The following is a 21,495-nucleotide window of genomic DNA, read 5'->3' on the forward strand; positions in this document are numbered from 1 at the left end:
ACATCTAGACTGCTACATTGGACATTAACATCTGTAACTTTTTCATACTGTTTAATTTCAAATGTGCGTACTTTCATTGTAGGTACATTCATGGTTGAGCAAAGCTTTTCTCCTTCAATCTCTGGTTCTTCTTTCCCTAATGCCTTAGAATATGCCTTCTGTTTAGTTAAATTATCAGCAACTGGCTCTCAATATCACTACAAATGACTGATCGTGATAGTGATTATTTTGTATTAAATTTTTCCTGTATCATTGCAATATTTATAGATTCCATATGTGAATAAAATTCTTTGCTATGGGTCACTGCTCTCTTCTTTGATGAATGGACCTCAATTTTGGAAACATTCATTTTTGATACTGACATCACAGATCTATTTATTTTTCTTTTCAGGTGCAATTAAGTGGCCTCTGGTATCTACTTCTTTAGTGTTTATTACATAGTCAACAATGGGGATTGAGTATTACATTCTGAACTCTTCATGCACAATTTTCTTTTTCATTATATTTACTTCAAAGTAGTCTGATGCCAAGTTCATATCAACATCTCTTAGGATAATTCATCTGCCATTTAAGTCAAAGCTAAGCATTTCCAAATTGTCAGCTTTAACACAATTTAGCTTGTTACCTAAATTCATATCCATGATATCCATTACCAAATAGAGTACAATTTGGGATGAAATGCCTTCCTTAACATCAGAGAGGTGAATTTGGCCTTGGGAAGTAGTACAAAACAGTCAATAAAGTACCAGCAGTCAGTTTTACACACAGTTTTACATCCAATTTTATTTTGCATTGTTTTCAATGGAAAAACGGCTTGGGTGGTATGTAAATTGCCTGTTTCATTCTAATGCCAAAGTCCAATTTCACCTCCCGATATATATCAGCTCTAATATTTCAAATTAATCCACTACAATGGTGAGGTTAAACCATTTCCCTGCAATATGATAAACTTAAACATCAAATGTCAGTACCTGGTTCTTTAGTCACAGCCTTGGTAACCTTAGGATCTTCAGGTAGTGCAACATCTTTCTCTGTTGTTTCCATGCCAAAGTCAACATCCGGAAACATAAATTTAGAAAGTGAAGCTGCAAATGATGGCACTTTTGTCTCAGGCGTTTTCAAATTAGGATCTGCATCTGCTGCTGTAATATGTACCGAATCAGTATCCACATTTAATCTTGATGAATGGATGACACACTCTGGACTTTTGAGGTCCACTGATATTCCAGGCACCTTTGCATCAACGTCAGGTTTTGACTGATTTGCATCAAGATTAATGTTACCCTGCACTATTAATGGCTTTCTTACATTTGACATTTTTACCATGGCATCAGACTCAAGAAGTCCATGATCCAAAACATTAAGCTCACCAATTAACTTCCCAGGCTTCATTTTTACTGCAGACACTTTCCCATCAGGATCAACCTTAGATGTTTTAGGTGTCTTCACATCTATGTCATCTGGCGGTGTTTGCACATCAACGTGTGGGCCTTTAATACCTACATCAGGTTTTTCAAGTGAAATAGCAACATCTGGCTTCTTCATGCTAACATCTACTTCTGAACCTTTGAATTTTGGAAGTGAAACGCCAAAAGATGGCATTTTCATGGATGGCATTTTAAACTTCCCACCATCACCTTTCACCTTCAGATCTGGTGCTGCAACATCTACATTCATTGTTGGGACATGACTGTCAGATGACTGACCTTTAATGTCCACTAACAGTCCAGGAGCTGATACAAGTTCAGGTTTATACAGGGATGAATCAACATCAATTTTCCCTTTCATGATTGGAATAGCACTATCAAGTGATGGCTTTTTTACCTCAGGTATTTGAAGCCGGGCATCAGGTTCTTCAAGGTCAATAGCTCTAACACAAAAATCACCCTCCAACTTGCCTGGTTTTACATCTACAACTGGCACTTTTGCATGCACATCAATTTTTGGTAGTGAAAGATCAACTGTGGGCACACTGACATCAACATTCATTTTGGGAGCTTTGATGTCAGCTGCCGAAAATCCAAATTTCAGAGCTTTAAATTTTGGCAGTTTCATTTTTCCTCCCCCTGTTTCAATGTCTACATCAGGTGCCTCCACATCAACTTCAAATTCTTGGGTTCCAACATCAATTTTCGGCCCTTGAATATCTACCTCAGGTTTCTCAAGTGAAATATCCACATCTGGCTTCTTCACATTCACATCCACTTCTGGACCTTTGAACTTTGGAAGTGAAACACCAAACAATGGCATTTTCTTGGTTGGCATTTTGAACCTCCCACTTTCATCTTTTAGCTTAAGGTCAGCTGTTGCAACATCTCCATCTACAATTGGTGCATGTATTTCAGTTATTGGAGCTTTAAAGTCTGCTGACAGCCCAGGGGTTGAAATGTCAGGTTTGGGTTTAGACATGGATGTATCAACATCAAGCTTCCCTTTCACTTTTGGAAAACCAATATCAATTGATGGTTTTTCCACCTCAGGCATTTTCAGACTGACATCAGATCCTTGGAGTTCAATGTCTCCAACACTGACATCGCCATCCATCTTGCCTGGCTTTACAACAAGACCTGGCACTTTGACATCCAAATCAGATTTTGGTAGTGAGATGTCAACTTTGGGCCGTTTGATATCAATGTTGGGCGCTTTGATGTCAGGTGCCGAAAATCCAAATTTCAGTACCTTAGATTTGGGCAATTTTATTTTCCCTACTTTTGCCTTGATTTCTACATCGGATGCTTCTACGTCAACTTCACCTCCTGGAGCTCCAACATCAATTTTCAACCCTTTAATGTCGACCTCAGGTTTTTCAAATGAAATATCGACATCTGGCTTCTTCACATCCACTTCTGGGCCTTTGAATTTTGGAAGTGAAACACCAAACGATGGCATTTTCATCGATGGCATTTTGAACCTCCCACCACCACCTTTCACCTTCAGATCTGGTGCTGCAACATTTACATCTACAGTTGGTGGATCGATGTCAGCTGTTGGGGCTTTAATGTCCACAGAAAGTCCAGGAGTTGAAGTGTCAAGTTCGGGTTTAGACATGAGTGTATCTCCATCAAACTTCCCTTTCACTTTTGCAAAACCAACATCAATTGTTGGTTCTGTCACCTCAGGCATTTTCAGACTGACATTAGGTCCTTTGAGTTCAATGTCTCCAACACTGAGATTGCCTTCCATCTTGCCTGGTTGTATATCAAGAGCTGGCACTGTCGCATCCACATCTGACTTTGGTAGTGAGATGTCAACTTTGGGGAGTTTGGCATCAATATTGGGCGCTTTGATGTCAGGTGCTGAAAATCCAAATTTAGGTCCTTTAAATTTGGGCAATTCTACTTTCAATCCTTTTCCTTCAATATCTACACCAGGTGCCTCCACATCAACTTCACATTCTGGAACACCTATATCAATGTTTGGCCCTTGAATATCTATCTCAGGTGTTTCAAGTGAAATATCTTCATCTGGCTTCTCAACACTCATATCCACTTCTGGGCCTTTGAATTTTGGAAGTGAAACACCAAACGATGGAAATTTCAGCGATGGCATTTTGAACCTCCCACCATCGCCTTTAATCTTTAGATCTGGTGCTGCAACATTTAGATCTACAGCTGGTGGATGGATGTCAGTCGTTGGGGCTTTAATGTCCACTGACAGCCCAGGAGTTGAAATGTCAAGTTCCGGTTTAGACATGGATGCATCAACGTCAAACTTCCCTTTCACTTTTGGAAAACCAAAATCAATTATTGGCTTTTTCACCTCAGGCATTTTCAGGCCAACATCAGGCCCTTGGAGTTCAATGTCTCCAACACTGAGATCACCTTCCACTTTGCCTGCTTTTATATCAAGAACAGGCACTTTCACATCCACATCTGATTTTGGTAGTGAGATGTCAACTGTGGGAAGGTTGACATCAATTTTGGGCCCTTTGATGTCCGGTGCAGTAAATCCAAACTTCGTTCCTTTAAATTTGGGAAATTTTATTTTCCCTCCTTTTCCATCAATGTCCACATCAGATGCCTCCACATCAACTTCACATTTTGAAGCCCCTATATCAATTGTCGGCCCTTGAAAATCTACCTCAGGTGTTTCAAGTGAAATGTCCACATCTGGCTTCTTCACACTCACATCCACTTCCGGACCTTTGAATTTTGGAAGTGAAACACCAAACGATGGCATTTTCATCGATGGCATTTTGAACCACCCGCCATCACCTTTCACCTTCAGATCTGGTGCTGCAACATCTACATCTACAGTTGATGGATGGATGTCAGTCGTTGGGGCTTTAATGTCCACTGACAGTCCAGGCGTTGAAATATCCAGTTCAGGTTTAGACATGGATGCATCAACATCAGACATTCCTTTCACTGTTGGAGAACCAATATCAATTGATGGCTTTTTCACCTCAGGCATTTTCAGGCTGACATCAGGTCCTTTGAGTTCAATGTCTCCAACACTGAGATTACCTTCCATCTTGCCCGGTTTTAAATCAAGATCTGGCAACTTTACATCCACATCCGATTTTGGTAGTGAGATGTCAACATTGTGGACGTTGACATCAATGTTCGGTGCTTTGATATCAGGTGCAGTAAATCCAAATTTCGGTCTTTTAAATTTGGGCAATTTAATTTTCCCTCCTTTTCCTTCAATATCTACATCTGGTGCTTCCACATCGACTTCGCATTCTGGAACTACTACATTAGTTTTCAGCCTTTGAACATCTGCCTCAGGTTTCTCAAGTGAAATATCGACATCTGTTTTTTTCACACTCACATCCAATTCTGGACCTTTGAATTTTGGAAATGAAACACCAAACGATGGAAATTTCATGGATGGAAGTTTGAACTTCCCACTATCACCTTTCACCTTCAGATCTGGTGCTGCAACATCTACATCTACAGTTGGTGGATGGATGTCAGTCGTTGGGGCTTTAATGTCGACTGATAGTCCAGGAGCTGAAATGCCAAGTTCAGGTTTAGACATGGATGCATCAACGTCAGACATTCCTTTCACTTTTGGAAAACCAATATCAATTGATGGCTTTTTCACCTCAGGCATTCTCAGACTGACATCAGGTCCTTGGAGTTCAATGTCTCCAACACTTAGATCACCTTCCATCCTGCCTTGTTTTACATCTACACCTGGCACTGTCATGTCCACATCTGGTTTTGGTAGAGAGATGTCAAATTTGGGGAGTTTGACATCAATGCTGGGCGCTTTGATGTCAGGTGCAGTAAATCCCAATTTCGGTCCTTTAAATTTGGGCAAACCTATTTTCCCTCCTCTTCCCTCAAGACCTACATCACCTGCTTCCACATCAACTTCACATTCCGGAGCTCTGACATCAACTGTCAGCCCTTGAATATCTACCTCAGGTTTCTCAAGTGACATATTGACATCTGGCTTCTTCACACTCACATCCACTTCTGAACCTTTGAATTTTGGAAGTGAAACACCAAACGATGGCATTTTCATCGATGGCATTTTGAACCTCCCACCATCACCTTTCACCTTCAGATCTGATGCTGCAATATCTACATCTACAGTTGGTGGATGGATGTCAGTCTTTGGGGGCTTAATATCCACCGTCAGTCCAGTAGCTGAAATGTCAAGCTCAGGTTTAGACATGGATGCATCAACATCAAACATTCCTTTCACTTTTGGAAAACCAATATCAATTGATGGCTTTTTCACCTCAGGCATTTTCAGACTGACATCAGTTCCTTGAAGTTCAATGTCTCCAATACTGAGATCACCTTCCATCTTGACTGCTTTTACATCTACACCTGGCACTGTCACATCCACATCTGATTTTGGTAGTGAGATGCCAACTGTGGGGATGCTGACATCAATTTTGGGTCCTTTGATGTCTGGGGCAGTAAATCCAAATTTTGGTCCTTTAAATTTGGGCAATTTTATTTTCCCTCCTTTTCCCTCGGCACCTGCATCACGTGCCTCAACATCAACTTCACATTCCGGTGATCGTATTTCAATTTTCGGCCCTTGAATATCTACCTCAGGTTTCTCAAGTGAAATATCGACATCTGGCTTCTTCATACTCACATCCACTTCTGGACTTTTGAATTTTGGAAGTGAAACACCAAATGATGGCATTTTCATTGACGGCATTTTGAACCTCCCACCATCACCTTTCACCTTCAGATCTGATGTTGCAACATCTACATCTACAGTTGGTGGATGGATGTCAGTCGTTGGGGCTTTAATGTCCACTGATAGTCCAGGGGTTGCAATGTCGAGTTCCGGTTTAGACATGGATGCATCAACATCAATCTTCCCTTTCACTTTTTGAAAACCAATATCAATCGATGGCTTTTTCACCTCAGGCATTTTCAGACTGACATCAGGCCTTTTGAGTTCAATGCCTCCAACGCTGACATCACCTTCCATCTTGCCTGGTTTTATATCTCCACCTGGCACTTTCACATCCACATCCAATTTTGGTAGTGAGATGTCAACTGTGGGGAGGCTGACATCAATTTTGGGCCCTTTGATGTCAGGTGCAGTAAATCCCAATTTCGGTCCTTTAAATTTGGGCAATTTTATTTTCCCTCCTTTTCCCTCGAGTTCGACATCAGGTGCCTTAACATCAAGTTCACATTCTGGTGCTCCAATTTCAATTTTCGCCTCTTGAAAATATACCTCAGGTGTTTCAAGTGAAATGTCTGATTTCTTCACACTCACATCCACTTCCGGACCTTTGAATTTTGGAAGCGAAACACCAAACGATGGCATTTTCATCGATGGCATTTTGAACCTCCCACCACCACCTTTCACCTTCAGATCTGGTGCTGCAACATCTACATCCACAGTTGGTGGATGGAAGTCAATTGTTGGGGCTTTAATGTCCACTGACAGCTCAGGAGTTGAAATATCAAGTTCAGGTTGAGACATGGATGCATCAACGTCAGACATTCCTTTCACTTTTGGAAAACCAATATCAATTGATGGCTTTTTCACCTCAGGCATTCTCAGACTGACATCGGGTCCTTGGAGTTCAATGTCTCCAACACTGAGATCACCTTCCGTCTTGCCTGGTTTTACCTCTACACCTGGCATTTTTACATCCACATCCAATTTTGGTAGTGAGGTGTCAACTGTGGGGAGGTTGACATCAATTTTGGGCCCTTTGATGTCAGGTGCAGTAAATCCAAACTTTGTTCCCTTAAATTTGGGAAATTTTATTTTCCCTCCTTTTCCCTCGAGATCTACATCAGGTGCCTCCACATCAACTTCACACTCTGGGGCACCTATTTCCAGTTTTGGCCCTTGAATGTTGACCTCAGGTTTCTCGAGTGAAATATCGACATCTGGTTTCTTCACACTCACATCCACTTCTGGACCTTTTAACTTTGGAAGTGAAACACCAAACGATGGCATTTTCATTGACGGCATTTTGAACCTCGCACCATCACCTTTCACCTTCAGATCTGGTGCTGAAACATCTACATCTACAGTTGGTGGATGGATGTCAGTCATTGGGGCTTTAATGTCCACTGTCAGCCCAGGAGTTGAAATGTCAAGTTCCGGTTTAGGCATGGATGTATTAACACCAAGCTTCCCTGTCACTGTTGGAAAACCAATATCAATTGTTGGCTTTTTCACCTCAGGCATTTTCAGACTGACATCAGGTCCTTTCAGTTCAATGTCTGCAACACTGAGATCACCTTCCATCTTACCTGCTTTTACATCAACACCTGGCACTGTCACATCCACATCCGATATTGGTAGTGAGATGTCAACCGTGGGGATGCTGACATCAATTTTGGGCCCTTTGATTTCAGGTGCAGTAAATCCAAACTTTGGTCCTTTAAATTTGGGTAATTTTATTTTCCCTCCTTTTCCCTCGAGATCTACATCAGGTACATCCACATCGACTTCACATTCTGGAGCTCCGATGTCAATTGTCGACCCTTGAATATCTACCTCAGGTTTTTCAGCTGTAATATTGACATCTGGCTTCTGCACACTCACATCCACGTCTGGAAGCTTGAATTTTGGAAGCGAAACACCAAACGATGGCATTTTCATTGACGGTATTTTGAACCTCCCACCATCGCCTTTCACCTTCAGATCTGGTGCTGCAACATCTACATCTACAGCTGGTGGATGGATGTCAGTCTTTGGGGCCTTAATGTCCACTGACAGTCCAGGTGTTGAAATGTCAAGCTCAGGTTTAGACATGGATGCATCAACATCAGACACTCCTTTCACTTTTGGAAAACCAAGATCAATTGATGGCTTTTTCACCTCAGGCATTCTCAGACGGACATCAGGTCCTTGGAGTTCAATGTCTCCAACACTTAGATCACCTTCCATCTTGCCTGCTTTTACATCTACACCTGGCACTGTCACATTCACATCCGATTTTGGAAGCGAGATGTCAACTGTGGGGAGTTTGACATCAGTTTTGGGCACTTTGATGTCAGCTGCAGTGAATCCAAATTTCGGTCCTTTAAATTTGGGCAATTTAATTTTCCCTCCTTTTCCATCAATGTCTACATCGCACGCCTCCACATCAACTTCACATTTTGGAGAACCTACATCAATTGTCGGCCCTCCAATATCGACCCCAGGTGTTTGAAGTGAAAAGTCCACATCTGGCTTCTTCACACTCACATCCGCATCTGGGCCTTTGAATTTTGGTAGTGAAACACCAAACGATGGCATTTTCATTGATGGCATTTTGAACCTCCCACCACCACCTTTCACTTTCAGATCTGGTGCTGCAACATCTACATCTACAGCTGGTGGATGGATGTCAGTCGTTGTGGCCTTAATGTCCACTGACAGCCCAGAAGCTGAAATGTCACGTTCCGGTTTGGACATGGATGCATCAACATCAGACATTCCTTTCACTGTGGGAAAACCAATATCAATTGTTGGCTTTTTCACCTCAGGCATTTTCAGACTGACATCAGGTCCTTTGAGTTCAATGCCTCCAACACTGACATCACCTTCCATCTTGCCTGGTTTTACATCTACACCTGGCACTTTCACATCCACATCCAATCTTGGTCGTGAGGTGTCAACTGTGGGGAGGCTGACATCAATTTTGGGCCCTTTGATGTCAGGTGCAGTAAATCCAAATTTCGGTCCTTTAAATTTGGGCAATTTTATTTTCCCTCCTTTTCCCTCGAGATCTACATCAGGTACCTCCGCATCAACTTCACATTCTGGTGCTCCTATTTGCATTTTCGGCCCTTGAATATCTACGTCCATTTTTTCAAGTGAAATATTCACATCTGGTTTCTTCACTCTCACATCCATTTCTGGACCTTTGAATTTTGGAAGTGAAACACCAAAAGATGGCGTTTTCATCGATGGCTGTGTGAATCCCCCACCATCGCCTTTCACTTTCAGATCTGGTGCTGCAACATGTACATCTACTGTTGTTGGATGGATGTCAGTCGTTGGGGCTTTAATGTCCACTGACAGTCCAGGAGTTGTAATGTCAAATTGGGGTTTAGATATGGATGCATCAACATCAATCTTCCCTTTCACTTTTGGAAAACCAACATCAATCGGTGGCTTTTTCACGTCAGGCATTTTCAGACTTACATCAGGTCCTTTGAGTTCAATGTCTCCAACACTGACATCACCTTCCATCTTGACTGGTTTTACATCTAAACCTGGCATTTTCACATCCACATCCGATTTTGGTAGTGAGAAATCAACTGTGGGGATGCTAACATCAATTTTGGGCCCTTTGGTTTCAGGTGCAGTAAATCCAAACTTCGATCCTTTAAATTTGGGCAATTTTATTTTCCCTCCTTTTCCCTTGAGATCTACATCAGGAATGTCCATATCAACTTCACATTCTGGACCTCCGACATCAATTGACGGCCCTTGAATATCTATTGCAGGCTTCTCAACTGAAATATCGACATCTGGCTTCTTCACACTCACATCCACTTCTGGGCCTTTGAATTTTGGTACTGAAACACCAAACGATGGCATTTTCATTGATGGCATTTTGAACCTCCCACCATCGCCTTTCACCTTCAGATCTGGTGCTGCAACATCTACATCTACAGTTGGTGGATGAATGTCAGCCGTTGGGGCTTTAATGTCCACTGACAGTCCAGGAGCTGACATGTCAAGCTCAAGTTTAGACATGGATGCATCAACATCAGACACTCCTTTCACTTTTGGAAAACCAATATCAATTGTTGGCTTTTTCACCTCAGGCATTTTCAGACTGACATCAGGTCCTTTGAGTTCAATGTCTGCAACACTGACATCACCTTCCATCTTGACTGGTTTTACATCTACACCTGGCATTTTCACATCCACATCCGATTTTGGTAGTGAGATGTCAACCGTGGGGATGCTGACATCAATTTTGGGCCCTTTGATTTCAGGTGCAGTAAATCCAAACTTCGGTCCTTTAAATTTGGGCAATTTTATTTTCCCTCCTTTTCCCTCGAGATCAACATCAGGTATGTCCATATCAACTTCACATTCTGGACCGCCGACATCAATTGATGGCCCTTGAATATCTATCGCAGGCTTTTCAACTGAAATATCGACATCTGGCTTCTTCACACTCACATCCACGTCTGAACCTTTGAATTTTGGAAGTGAAACACCAAACGATGGTATTTTCATCGATGGCATTTTGAACCTCCCACCATCACCTTTCACCTTCAGATCTGGTGCTGCAACATCTACATCTACAGTTGGTGGATGGATGTCAGTCGTTGGGGCTTTAACGTCCACCGACAGCCCAGGAGTTGAAATGCCAAATTCGGGTTTAGACATGGATGCATCAACATCAATCTTCCCTTTCACTTTTGGAAAACCAACATCAATCGATGGTTTTTTCACCTCAGGCATTTTCAGGCTGACATCAGGTCCTATGAGTTCAAAGTCTCCAACACTGACATCACTTTCCAACTTGCCTGGTTTTACATCTACACCTGGCACTTTCACATCCACATCCGATTTTGGTAGTGAGATGTCAGCTGTGGGGAGGTTGACATCAATTTTGGGCCCTTTGATGTCAGGTGCAGTGAATCCAAATTTCGGTCCTTTAAATTTGGGCAATTTAATTTTCCCTCCTTTTCCCTTGAGTTCTATATCAGGTGCCTCCACATCAACTTCACATTCTGGTGCTCCTATTTCAATTTTTGGACCTTGAATGTTGACCTCAGGTTTCTCAAGTGAAATATCGACATCTGGTTTCTTCACACTCACATCTACATATGGGCCTTTGAATTTTGGAAGTGAAACACCAAACGATGGCATTTTGAACCTCCCACCATCGCCTTTCACCTTTAGATCTGGTGCTGCAACATCTACATCTACAGTTGGTGGATGAATGTCAGTCGTTGGGGCTTTAATGTCCACTGACAGTCCAGGAGCTGACATGTCAAGCTCAGGTTTAGACATGGATGCATCAACGTCAGACACTCCTTTCACTTTTGGAAAACCAATATCAATTGTTGGCTTTTTCACCTCAGGCATTTTCAGACTGACATCTGGTCCTTTGAGTTCAATGTCTCCAACACTGATATCACCTTCCATCTTGACTGGTTTTACATCTACACCTGCCATTTTCACATCCACATCCGATTTTGGTAGTGAGATGTCAACCGTGGGGAGGCTGACATCAATTTTGGTCCCTTTGATTTCTGGTGCAGGATATCCAAGTTTTGGTCCTTTAAATTTGGGCAATTTTAATTTCCCTCCTTTTCCCTTGAGATCTACATCAGGTACCACCACATCGACTTCACATTCTGGTGCTCCTATTTCTATTTTCGGACGTTGAATATCTATGTCAGGTTTTTCAAGTGAAATATTGACATCTGCTTTCTTCACACTCACATCCACTTCTGGACCTTTGAATTTTGGAAGTGAAACACCAAACGATGGCATTTTCATCGATGGCATTGTGAACCCCCCACCATCACCTTTCACCTTCAGATCTGGTGCTGCAACATCTACATCTACAGTTGGCGGATGGATGTCAGTTGTTGGAGCTTTAATGTCCACTGACAGCCCAGGAGTTGAAATGCCAAGTTCAGGTTTAGACATGGATGCATCAACATCAATCTTCCCTTTCACTTTTGGAAAACCAATATCAATCGATGGTTTTTTCACCTCAGGCATTTTCAGACTGACATCAGGTCCTATGAGTTCAAAGTCTCCCACACTGACATTACCTTCCAACTTGCCCGGCTTTACATCTACACCTGGCACTTTCACATCCACATCCGATTTTGGTAGTGAGATGTCAACTGTGGGGAGGTTGACATCAATTTTGGGCCCTTTGATGTCAGGCGCAGTGAATCCAAATTTCGGTCCTTTAAATTTGGGCAATTTAACTTTCCCTCCTTTTCCCTTGAGTTCTATATCAGGTACCTCCACATCAACTTCACATTCTGGTGTTCCTATTTCAATTTTTTGCCCTTGAATGTTGACCTCAGGTTTCTCAAGTGAAATATCGACATCTGGTTTCTTCACACTCACATCCACTTCTGGGCCTTTAAATTTTGGTAGTGAAACACCAAACGATGGCATTTTCATTGACGGCATTTTGAACCTCCCACCATCGCCTTTCACCTTCAGATCTGGTGCTGCAACATCTACATCTACAGTTGGTGGATGAATGTCAGCCGTTGGGGCTTTAATGTCCACTGACAGTGCAGGAGCTGACATGTCAAGCTCAGGTTTAGACATGGATGCATCAAAATCAGACACTCCTTTCACTGTTGGAAAACCAATATCAATTGTTGGCTTTTTCACCTCAGGCATTTTCAGACTGACATCAGGTCCTTTGAGTTCAATGTCTCCAACACTGATATCACCTTCCATCTTGACTGGTTTTACATCTACACCTGGCATTTTCACATCCGCATCCAATTTTGGTAGTGAGATGTCAACTGTGGGGATGCTGACATCAATTTTGGGCCCTTTGATTTCAGGTGCAGTAAATCCAAACTTCGGTCCTTTAAATTTGGGCAATTTTATTTTCTCTCCTTTTCCCCCGAGATCTACATCAGGTATGTCCATATCAACTTCACATTCTGGACCTCCGACATCAATTGACGGCCCTTGAATATCTATCTCAGGCTTTTCAACTGAAATATCGACATCTGGCTTCTTCACAGTCACATCCACGTCTGATCCTTTGAATTTTGGAAGTGAAACACCAAACGATGGTATTTTCATCGATGGCATTTTGAACCTCCCACCATCACCTTTCACCTTCAGATCTGGTGCTGCAACATCTACATCTACAGCTGGTGGAGGGATGTCAGTCGTTGGGGCTTTAATGTCCACTGACAGCCCAGGAGTTGAAATGTCAAGTTCGGGTTTAGATATGGATGCATCAACATCAGACATTCCTTTCACTTTTCGAAAACCAAAATCAATTGATGGCTTTTTCACCTCAGGCATTTTCAGACTGACATCGGTTCCTTGAAGATCAATGTCTCCAACAAATACATCACCTTCCATCTTGCCTGCTTTTACACCCACACCTGGTACTTTCACATCCACATCCGATTTTCGTAGCGAGATGTCAACTGTGGGGAGGTTGACATCAATTTTGGGTCCTTTGATTTCTGGTGCAGTAAATCCAAATTTCGGACCTTTAAATTTGGGCAATTTTATTTTCCCTCTTTTTCCCTCGGGATCTACATCAGGTACCTCCACATCAACTTCACATTCTGGTGCTATTATTTCCATTTTCGGCCCATGAATGTCTACGTCAGGTTTTTCAAGTGAAATATCGACATCTGGTTTCTTCACACTCACATCCACTTCTGGACCTTTGAATTTTGGAAGTGAAACACCAAACGATGGCATTTTCATCGATGGCATTTTGAACCTCCCACCATCGCCTTTCACCTTCAGATCTGGTGCTGCAACATCTACATCTACAGTTGGTGGATGGATGTCAGTCGTTGGAGCTTTAATATCCACTGACAGCCCAGGAGTTGAAATGCCAAGTTCAGGTTTAGACATGGATGCATCAACATCAAGCTTCCCTTTCACTTTTGGAAAACCAATATCAATCGATGGTTTTTTCACCTCAGGCATTTTTAGACTGACATCAGGTCCTATGAGTTCAATGTCTCCAACACTGACATCACCTTCCAACTTGCCTACATTTACACCTGGCACTTTCACATCCACATCCGATTTTGGTAGTGAGATGTCAACTGTGGGGAGGTTGACATCAATTTTGGGCCCTTTGATGTCAGGTGCACTGAATCCAAATTTCGGTCCTTTAAATTTGGGCAATTTTATTTTCCCTCCTTTTCCCTTGAGTTCTATATCAGGTGCCCCCACACCAACTTCACATTCTGGTGCTCCTATTTCCATTTTCGGACATTGAATATCTACATCAGGTTTTTCAAGTGAAATATCGACATCTGATTTCTTCACACTCACATCCACTTCTGGACCTTTGAATTTTGGAAGTGAAACACCAAACGATGGCATTTTCATCGATGGCAGTGTGAATCCCCCACCATCGCCTTTCACTTTCAGATCTGGTGCTGCAACATCTACATCTACTGTTGGTGGATGGAAGTCAGTCGTTGGGGCTTTAATATCCACCGACAGCCCAGGGGTTGTAACGTCAAATTCGGGTTCAGATATGAATGCATCAACATCAATCTTCCCTTTCACTTTTGGAAAACCAATATCAATCGATGGTTTTTTCACCTCAGGCATTTTCAGACTGACATCGTGTCCTATGAGTTCAATGTCTCCAACACTGACATCACCTTCCAACTTGCCTACATCTACACCTGGCACTTTCACATCCACATCCGATTTTGGTAGTGAGGTGTCAACTATGGGGAGGTTGACATCAATTTTGGTCCCTTTGATGTCAGGTGCAGTGAATCCAAATTTCGGTCCTTTAAATTTGGGCAATTTAACTTTCCCTCCTTTTCCCTTGAGTTCTATATCAGGTGCCTCCACATCAACTTCACATTCTGGTGCTCCTATTTCAATTTTTTGCCCTTGAATGTTGACCTCAGGTTTCTCAAGTGAAATATCGACATCTGGTTTCTTCACACTCACATCCACTTCTGGGCCTTTGAATTTTGGAAGTGAAACACCAAACGATGGCATTTTCATTGACGGCATTTTGAACCTCCCACCATCGCCTTTCACCTTCAGATCTGGTGCTGCAACATCTACATCTACAGTTGGTGGATGAATGTCAGTCGTTGGGGCTTTAATGTCCACTGACAGTCCAGGAGCTGACATGTCAAGCTCAGGTTTAGACATGGATGCATCAAAATCAGACACTCCTTTCACTGTTGGAAAACCAATATCAATTGTTGGTTTTTTCACCTCAGGCATTTTCAGACTGACATCAGGTCCTTTGAGTTCAATGTCTCCAACATTGAGATCACCTTCCATCTTGAATGGTTTTACATCTACACCCGGGATTTTCACATCCACAAACGATTTTGGTAGTGAAATGTCAACCGTGGGGATGCTGACATCAATTTTGGGCCCTTTGATTTCAGGTGCAGTAAATCCAAACTTCGGTCCTTTAAATTTGGGCAATTTTATTTTCCCTCCTTTTCCCTCGAGATCTACATCAGGTATGTCCACATCAACTTCACATTCTGGACCTCCGACATCAATTGACGGCCCTTGAATATCTATCTCAGGCTTTTCAACTGAAATATCGACATCTGGCTTCTTCACAGTCACATCCACGTCTGATCCTTTGAATTTTGGAAGTGAAACACCAAACGATGGTATTTTCATCGATGGCATTTTGAACCTCCCACCATCACCTTTCACCTTCAGATCTGGTGCTGCAACATCTACATCTACAGCTGGTGGAGGGATGTCAGTCGTTGGGGCTTTAATGTCCACTGACAGCCCAGGAGTTGAAATGTCAAGTTCGGGTTTAGATATGGATGCATCAACATCAGACATTCCTTTCACTTTTCGAAAACCAAAATCAATTGATGGCTTTTTCACCTCAGGCATTTTCAGACTGACATCGGTTCCTTGAAGATCAATGTCTCCAACAAATACATCACCTTCCATCTTGCCTGCTTTTACACCCACACCTGGTACTTTCACATCCACATCCGATTTTCGTAGCGAGATGTCAACTGTGGGGAGGTTGACATCAATTTTGGGTCCTTTGATTTCTGGTGCAGTAAATCCAAATTTCGGACCTTTAAATTTGGGCAATTTTATTTTCCCTCTTTTTCCCTCGGGATCTACATCAGGTACCTCCACATCAACTTCACATTCTGGTGCTATTATTTCCATTTTCGGCCCATGAATGTCTACGTCAGGTTTTTCAAGTGAAATATCGACATCTGGTTTCTTCACACTCACATCCACTTCTGGACCTTTGAATTTTGGAAGTGAAACACCAAACGATGGCATTTTCATCGATGGCATTTTGAACCTCCCACCATCGCCTTTCACCTTCAGATCTGGTGCTGCAACATCTACATCTACAGTTGGTGGATGGATGTCAGTCGTTGGAGCTTTAATATCCACTGACAGCCCAGGAGTTGAAATGCCAAGTTCAGGTTTAGACATGGATGCATCAACATCAAGCTTCCCTTTCACTTTTGGAAAACCAATATCAATCGATGGTTTTTTCACCTCAGGCATTTTTAGACTGACATCAGGTCCTATGAGTTCAATGTCTCCAACACTGACATCACCTTCCAACTTGCCTACATTTACACCTGGCACTTTCACATCCACATCCGATTTTGGTAGTGAGATGTCAACTGTGGGGAGGTTGACATCAATTTTGGGCCCTTTGATGTCAGGTGCACTGAATCCAAATTTCGGTCCTTTAAATTTGGGCAATTTTATTTTCCCTCCTTTTCCCTTGAGTTCTATATCAGGTGCCCCCACACCAACTTCACATTCTGGTGCTCCTATTTCCATTTTCGGACATTGAATATCTACATCAGGTTTTTCAAGTGAAATATCGACATCTGATTTCTTCACACTCACATCCACTTCTGGACCTTTGAATTTTGGAAGTGAAACACCAAACGATGGCATTTTCATCGATGGCAGTGTGAATCCCCCACCATCGCCTTTCACTTTCAGATCTGGTGCTGCAACATCTACATCTACTGTTGGTGGATGGAAGTCAGTCGTTGGGGCTTTAATATCCACCGACAGCCCAGGGGTTGTAACGTCAAATTCGGGTTCAGATATGAATGCATCAACATCAATCTTCCCTTTCACTTTTGGAAAACCAATATCAATCGATGGTTTTTTCACCTCAGGCATTTTCAGACTGACATCGTGTCCTATGAGTTCAATGTCTCCAACACTGACATCACCTTCCAACTTGCCTACATCTACACCTGGCACTTTCACATCCACATCCGATTTTGGTAGTGAGGTGTCAACTATGGGGAGGTTGACATCAATTTTGGTCCCTTTGATGTCAGGTGCAGTGAATCCAAATTTCGGTCCTTTAAATTTGGGCAATTTAACTTTCCCTCCTTTTCCCTTGAGTTCTATATCAGGTGCCTCCACATCAACTTCACATTCTGGTGCTCCTATTTCAATTTTTTGCCCTTGAATGTTGACCTCAGGTTTCTCAAGTGAAATATCGACATCTGGTTTCTTCACACTCACATCCACTTCTGGGCCTTTGAATTTTGGAAGTGAAACACCAAACGATGGCATTTTCATTGACGGCATTTTGAACCTCCCACCATCGCCTTTCACCTTCAGATCTGGTGCTGCAACATCTACATCTACAGTTGGTGGATGAATGTCAGTCGTTGGGGCTTTAATGTCCACTGACAGTCCAGGAGCTGACATGTCAAGCTCAGGTTTAGACATGGATGCATCAAAATCAGACACTCCTTTCACTGTTGGAAAACCAATATCAATTGTTGGTTTTTTCACCTCAGGCATTTTCAGACTGACATCAGGTCCTTTGAGTTCAATGTCTCCAACATTGAGATCACCTTCCATCTTGACTGGTTTTACATCTACACCCGGGATTTTCACATCCACAAACGATTTTGGTAGTGAAATGTCAACCGTGGGGATGCTGACATCAATTTTGGGCCCTTTGATTTCAGGTGCAGTAAATCCAAACTTCGGTCCTTTAAATTTGGGCAATTTTATTTTCCCTCCTTTTCCCTCGAGATCTACATCAGGTATGTCCACATCAACTTCACATTCTGGACCTCCGACATCAATTGACGGCCCTTGAATATCTATCTCAGGCTTTTCAACTGAAATATCGACATCTGGCTTCTTCACACTCACATCCATGTCTGAACCTTTGAATTTTGGAAGTGAAACACCAAACGATGGTATTTTCATCGATGGCATTTTGAACCTCCCACCATCACCTTTCACCTTCAGATCTGGTGCTGCAACATCTACATCCACAGTAGGTGGATGGATGCCATTCGTTGGGGGTTTAATATCGACTGACAGTCCAGGAGCTGAAATGTCAAGTTCCGGTTTAGACATGGATGCATCAACATCAATCTTCCCTTTCACTTTTGGAAAACCAATATCAATTGTTGGCTTTTTCACCGGAGGCATTTTCAGACTTACATCAGGTCCTTTGAGTTCAATGTCTCCAACACTAACATCACCTTCCAACTTGCCTGGTGTTACATCAACACCTGGCACTGTCACATCCACATCCGATTTTGGTAGTGAGATGTCAACTGTGGGGAGGTTGACATCAATTTTGGGCCCTTTGATGTCAGGTGCAGTGAATCCAAATTTCGGTCCTTTAAGTTTGGGCAATTTTATTTTCTCTCCTTTTCCCTTGAGTTCTATATCAGGTGCCTCTACATCAACTTCACATTCTGGTGCTCCTATTTCAAATTTTGGCTCTTGAATGTTGACCTCAGGTTTCTCAAGTGAAATATCGACATCTGGTTTCTTCACACTCACATCCACTTCTGGGCCTTTGAATTTTGGTAGTGAAACGCCAAATGATGGCATTTTCATTGACGGCATTTTGAACCTCCCACCATCACCTTTCACCTTCAGATCTGATGCTGCAACATCTACATCTACAGTTGGTGGATGAATGTCAGTCGTTGGGGCTTTAATGTGCATTGACAGCCCAGGAACTGACATGTCAAGTTCAGGTTTAGACATAGATACATCAAAATCAGGCACTCCTTTCACTGTTGGAAAACCAATATCAATTGTTGGCTTTTTCACCTCAGGCATTTTCAGACTGACATCAGGTCCTTTCAGTTCAATGTCTCCAACACTGAGATCACCTTCCATCTTGAATGGTTTTACATCTACACCCGGCATTTTCACATCCACATCCGATTTTGGTAGTGAAATGTCAACCGTGGGGATGCTGACATCAATTTTGGGCCCTTTGATTTCAGGTGCAGTAAATCCAAACTTCGGTCCTTTAAATTTGGGCAATTTTATTTTCCCTCCTTTTCCCTCGAGATCTACATCAGGTATGTCCACATCAACTTCACATTCTGGACCTCCGACATCAATTGACGGCCCTTGAATATCTATATCAGGCTTTTCACCTGAAATATCAACATCTGGCTTCTTCACACTCACATCCACGTCTGAACCTTTGAATTTTGGAAGTGAAACACCAAACGATGGTATTTTCATCGATGGCATTTTGAACCTCCCACCATCGCCTTTCACATTCAGATCTGGTGCTGCAACATCTACATCCACAGTTGGTGGATGGATACCATTCGTTGGGGGTTTAATATCGACTGACAGCCCAGGAGTTGAAATGTCAAGTTCGGGTTTAGATATGGATGCATCAACATCAGACATTCCTTTCACTTTTTGAAAACCAAAATCAATTGATGGCTTTTTCACCTCAGGCATTTTCAAACTGACATCGGGGCCTTGGAGATCAATGTCTCCAACACTGACATCACCTTCCATCTTGCCTGCTTTTACACCCACACCTGGTACTTTCACATCCACATCTGATTTTGGTAGTGAAATGTCTACTGTGGGGAGTTTGACATCAGTCTTGGGCACTTTGATGTCAGGTGCAGTGAATCCAAATTTCGGACCTTTAAATTTGGGCAATTTAATTTTGCCTCCTTTTCCATCAATATGTACATCGGATGCCTCCACATCAACTTCACATTTTGGAGAACCTACATCAATTGTCGGCCCTTCAATATCGACCCCAGGTGTTTCAACTGAAATATCGACATCTGGCTTCTTCACACTCACATCCACTTCTGGGCCTTTGAATTTTGGAAGTGAAACACCAAACGATGGCATTTTCATTGACGGCATTTTGAACCTCCCACCATCACCTTTCACCTTCAGATCTGGTGCTGCAACATCTACATCTACAGTTGGTGGATGGATGTCAGTCATTTGGGCTTTTATGTCCACTGACACTGCAGGAGTGGAAATGTCAAGCTCAGGTTTAGACATGGATGCATCAACGTCAGGCATTCCTTTCACTGTTGGAAAACCAATATCAATTGTTGGCTTTTTCACCTCAGGCATTTTCAGACTGACATCAGTTCCTTGGAGTTCAATGTCTCCTACACTGAGATCACATTCCATCTTGCCTGGTTTTACATCTACACCTGGCATTTTTACATCAAGATCCGATTTTGGTAGTGCGATGTCAACCGTGGGGACGTTGACATTAATTTTGGGCCCTTTGATTTCTGGTGCAGTAAATCCAAATTTCGGTCCTTTAAATTTGGGCAATTTTATTTTCCCTCCTTTTCCCTCAAGATCTACATCAGGTACCTCCACATCAACTTCACATTCTGGTGCTCCTATTTGCATTTTCGGCCCTTGAATGTCTACGTCAGGTTTTTCAAGTGAAATATCAACATCTGGTTTCTTCACACTCACATCCACTTCTGGACCTTTGAATTTTGGAAGTGAAACACCAAACGATGGCATTTTCATCGATGGCATTGTGAACCACCCACCATCGCCTTTCACCTTCAGATCTGGTGCTGCAACATCTACATCTACAGTTGGTGGATGGATGTCAGTCATTGGAGCTTTAATGTCCACTGACAGCCCAGGAGTTGAAATGCCAAGTTCAGGTTTAGACATGGATGCATCAACATCAATCTTCCCTTTCACTTTTAGAAAACCAATATCAATCGATGGTTTTTTCACCTCAGGCATTTTCAGACTGACATCAGGTCCTTTGGGTTCAATGTCTCCAACACTGACATCACCTTCCAACTTGCCTACATCTACACCTGGCACTTTCACATCCACATCCGATTTTGGTAGTGAGGTGTCAACTGTGGGGAGGTTGACATCAATTTTGGGCCCTTTGATGTCAGGTGCAGTGAATCCAAATTTCGGTCCTTTAAATTTGGGCAATTTAATTTTCCCTCCTTTTCCCTTGAGTTCTATATCAGGTGCCTCCACATCAACTTCACATTCTGGTGTTCCTATTTCAATTTTTTGCCCTTGAATGTGGACCTCAGGTTTCTCAAGTGAAATATCGACATCTGGTTTCTTCACACTCACATC

The 21,495-nt window shown here is 42.5% G+C and overlaps 1 protein-coding gene across 5 annotated transcripts in view; it reads right to left on the minus strand.

The window, feature by feature from the left end:
- Positions 1 to 21,495, minus strand: part of LOC144693109 (uncharacterized) — a 94,213-nt gene that overhangs the window by 2,720 nt on the left and 69,998 nt on the right. The window contains exons 1-4 of one of the 5 annotated variants that reach the window (XM_078562522.1): positions 20,282 to 20,350; positions 17,905 to 19,636; positions 12,216 to 17,265; positions 972 to 11,570 (exon numbers count right to left, since the gene is read on the minus strand). In XM_078562522.1, coding sequence (XP_078418648.1) covers positions 972 to 11,570; positions 12,216 to 17,265; positions 17,905 to 19,629 — 17,374 coding nt within the window. In that variant the 5' untranslated portion in view covers positions 19,630 to 19,636; positions 20,282 to 20,350. Of the gene's footprint in view, positions 1 to 971; positions 20,868 to 21,495 lie in introns of those variants that run through there. The other 4 variants (XM_078562521.1, XM_078562520.1, XM_078562519.1 and 1 more) reach the window with 4 other exon arrangements.

Source organism: Cetorhinus maximus, chromosome 18 (assembly GCF_964194155.1).
Source record: "Cetorhinus maximus chromosome 18, sCetMax3.hap1.1, whole genome shotgun sequence".
NCBI lineage: Eukaryota > Metazoa > Chordata > Chondrichthyes > Lamniformes > Cetorhinidae > Cetorhinus > Cetorhinus maximus.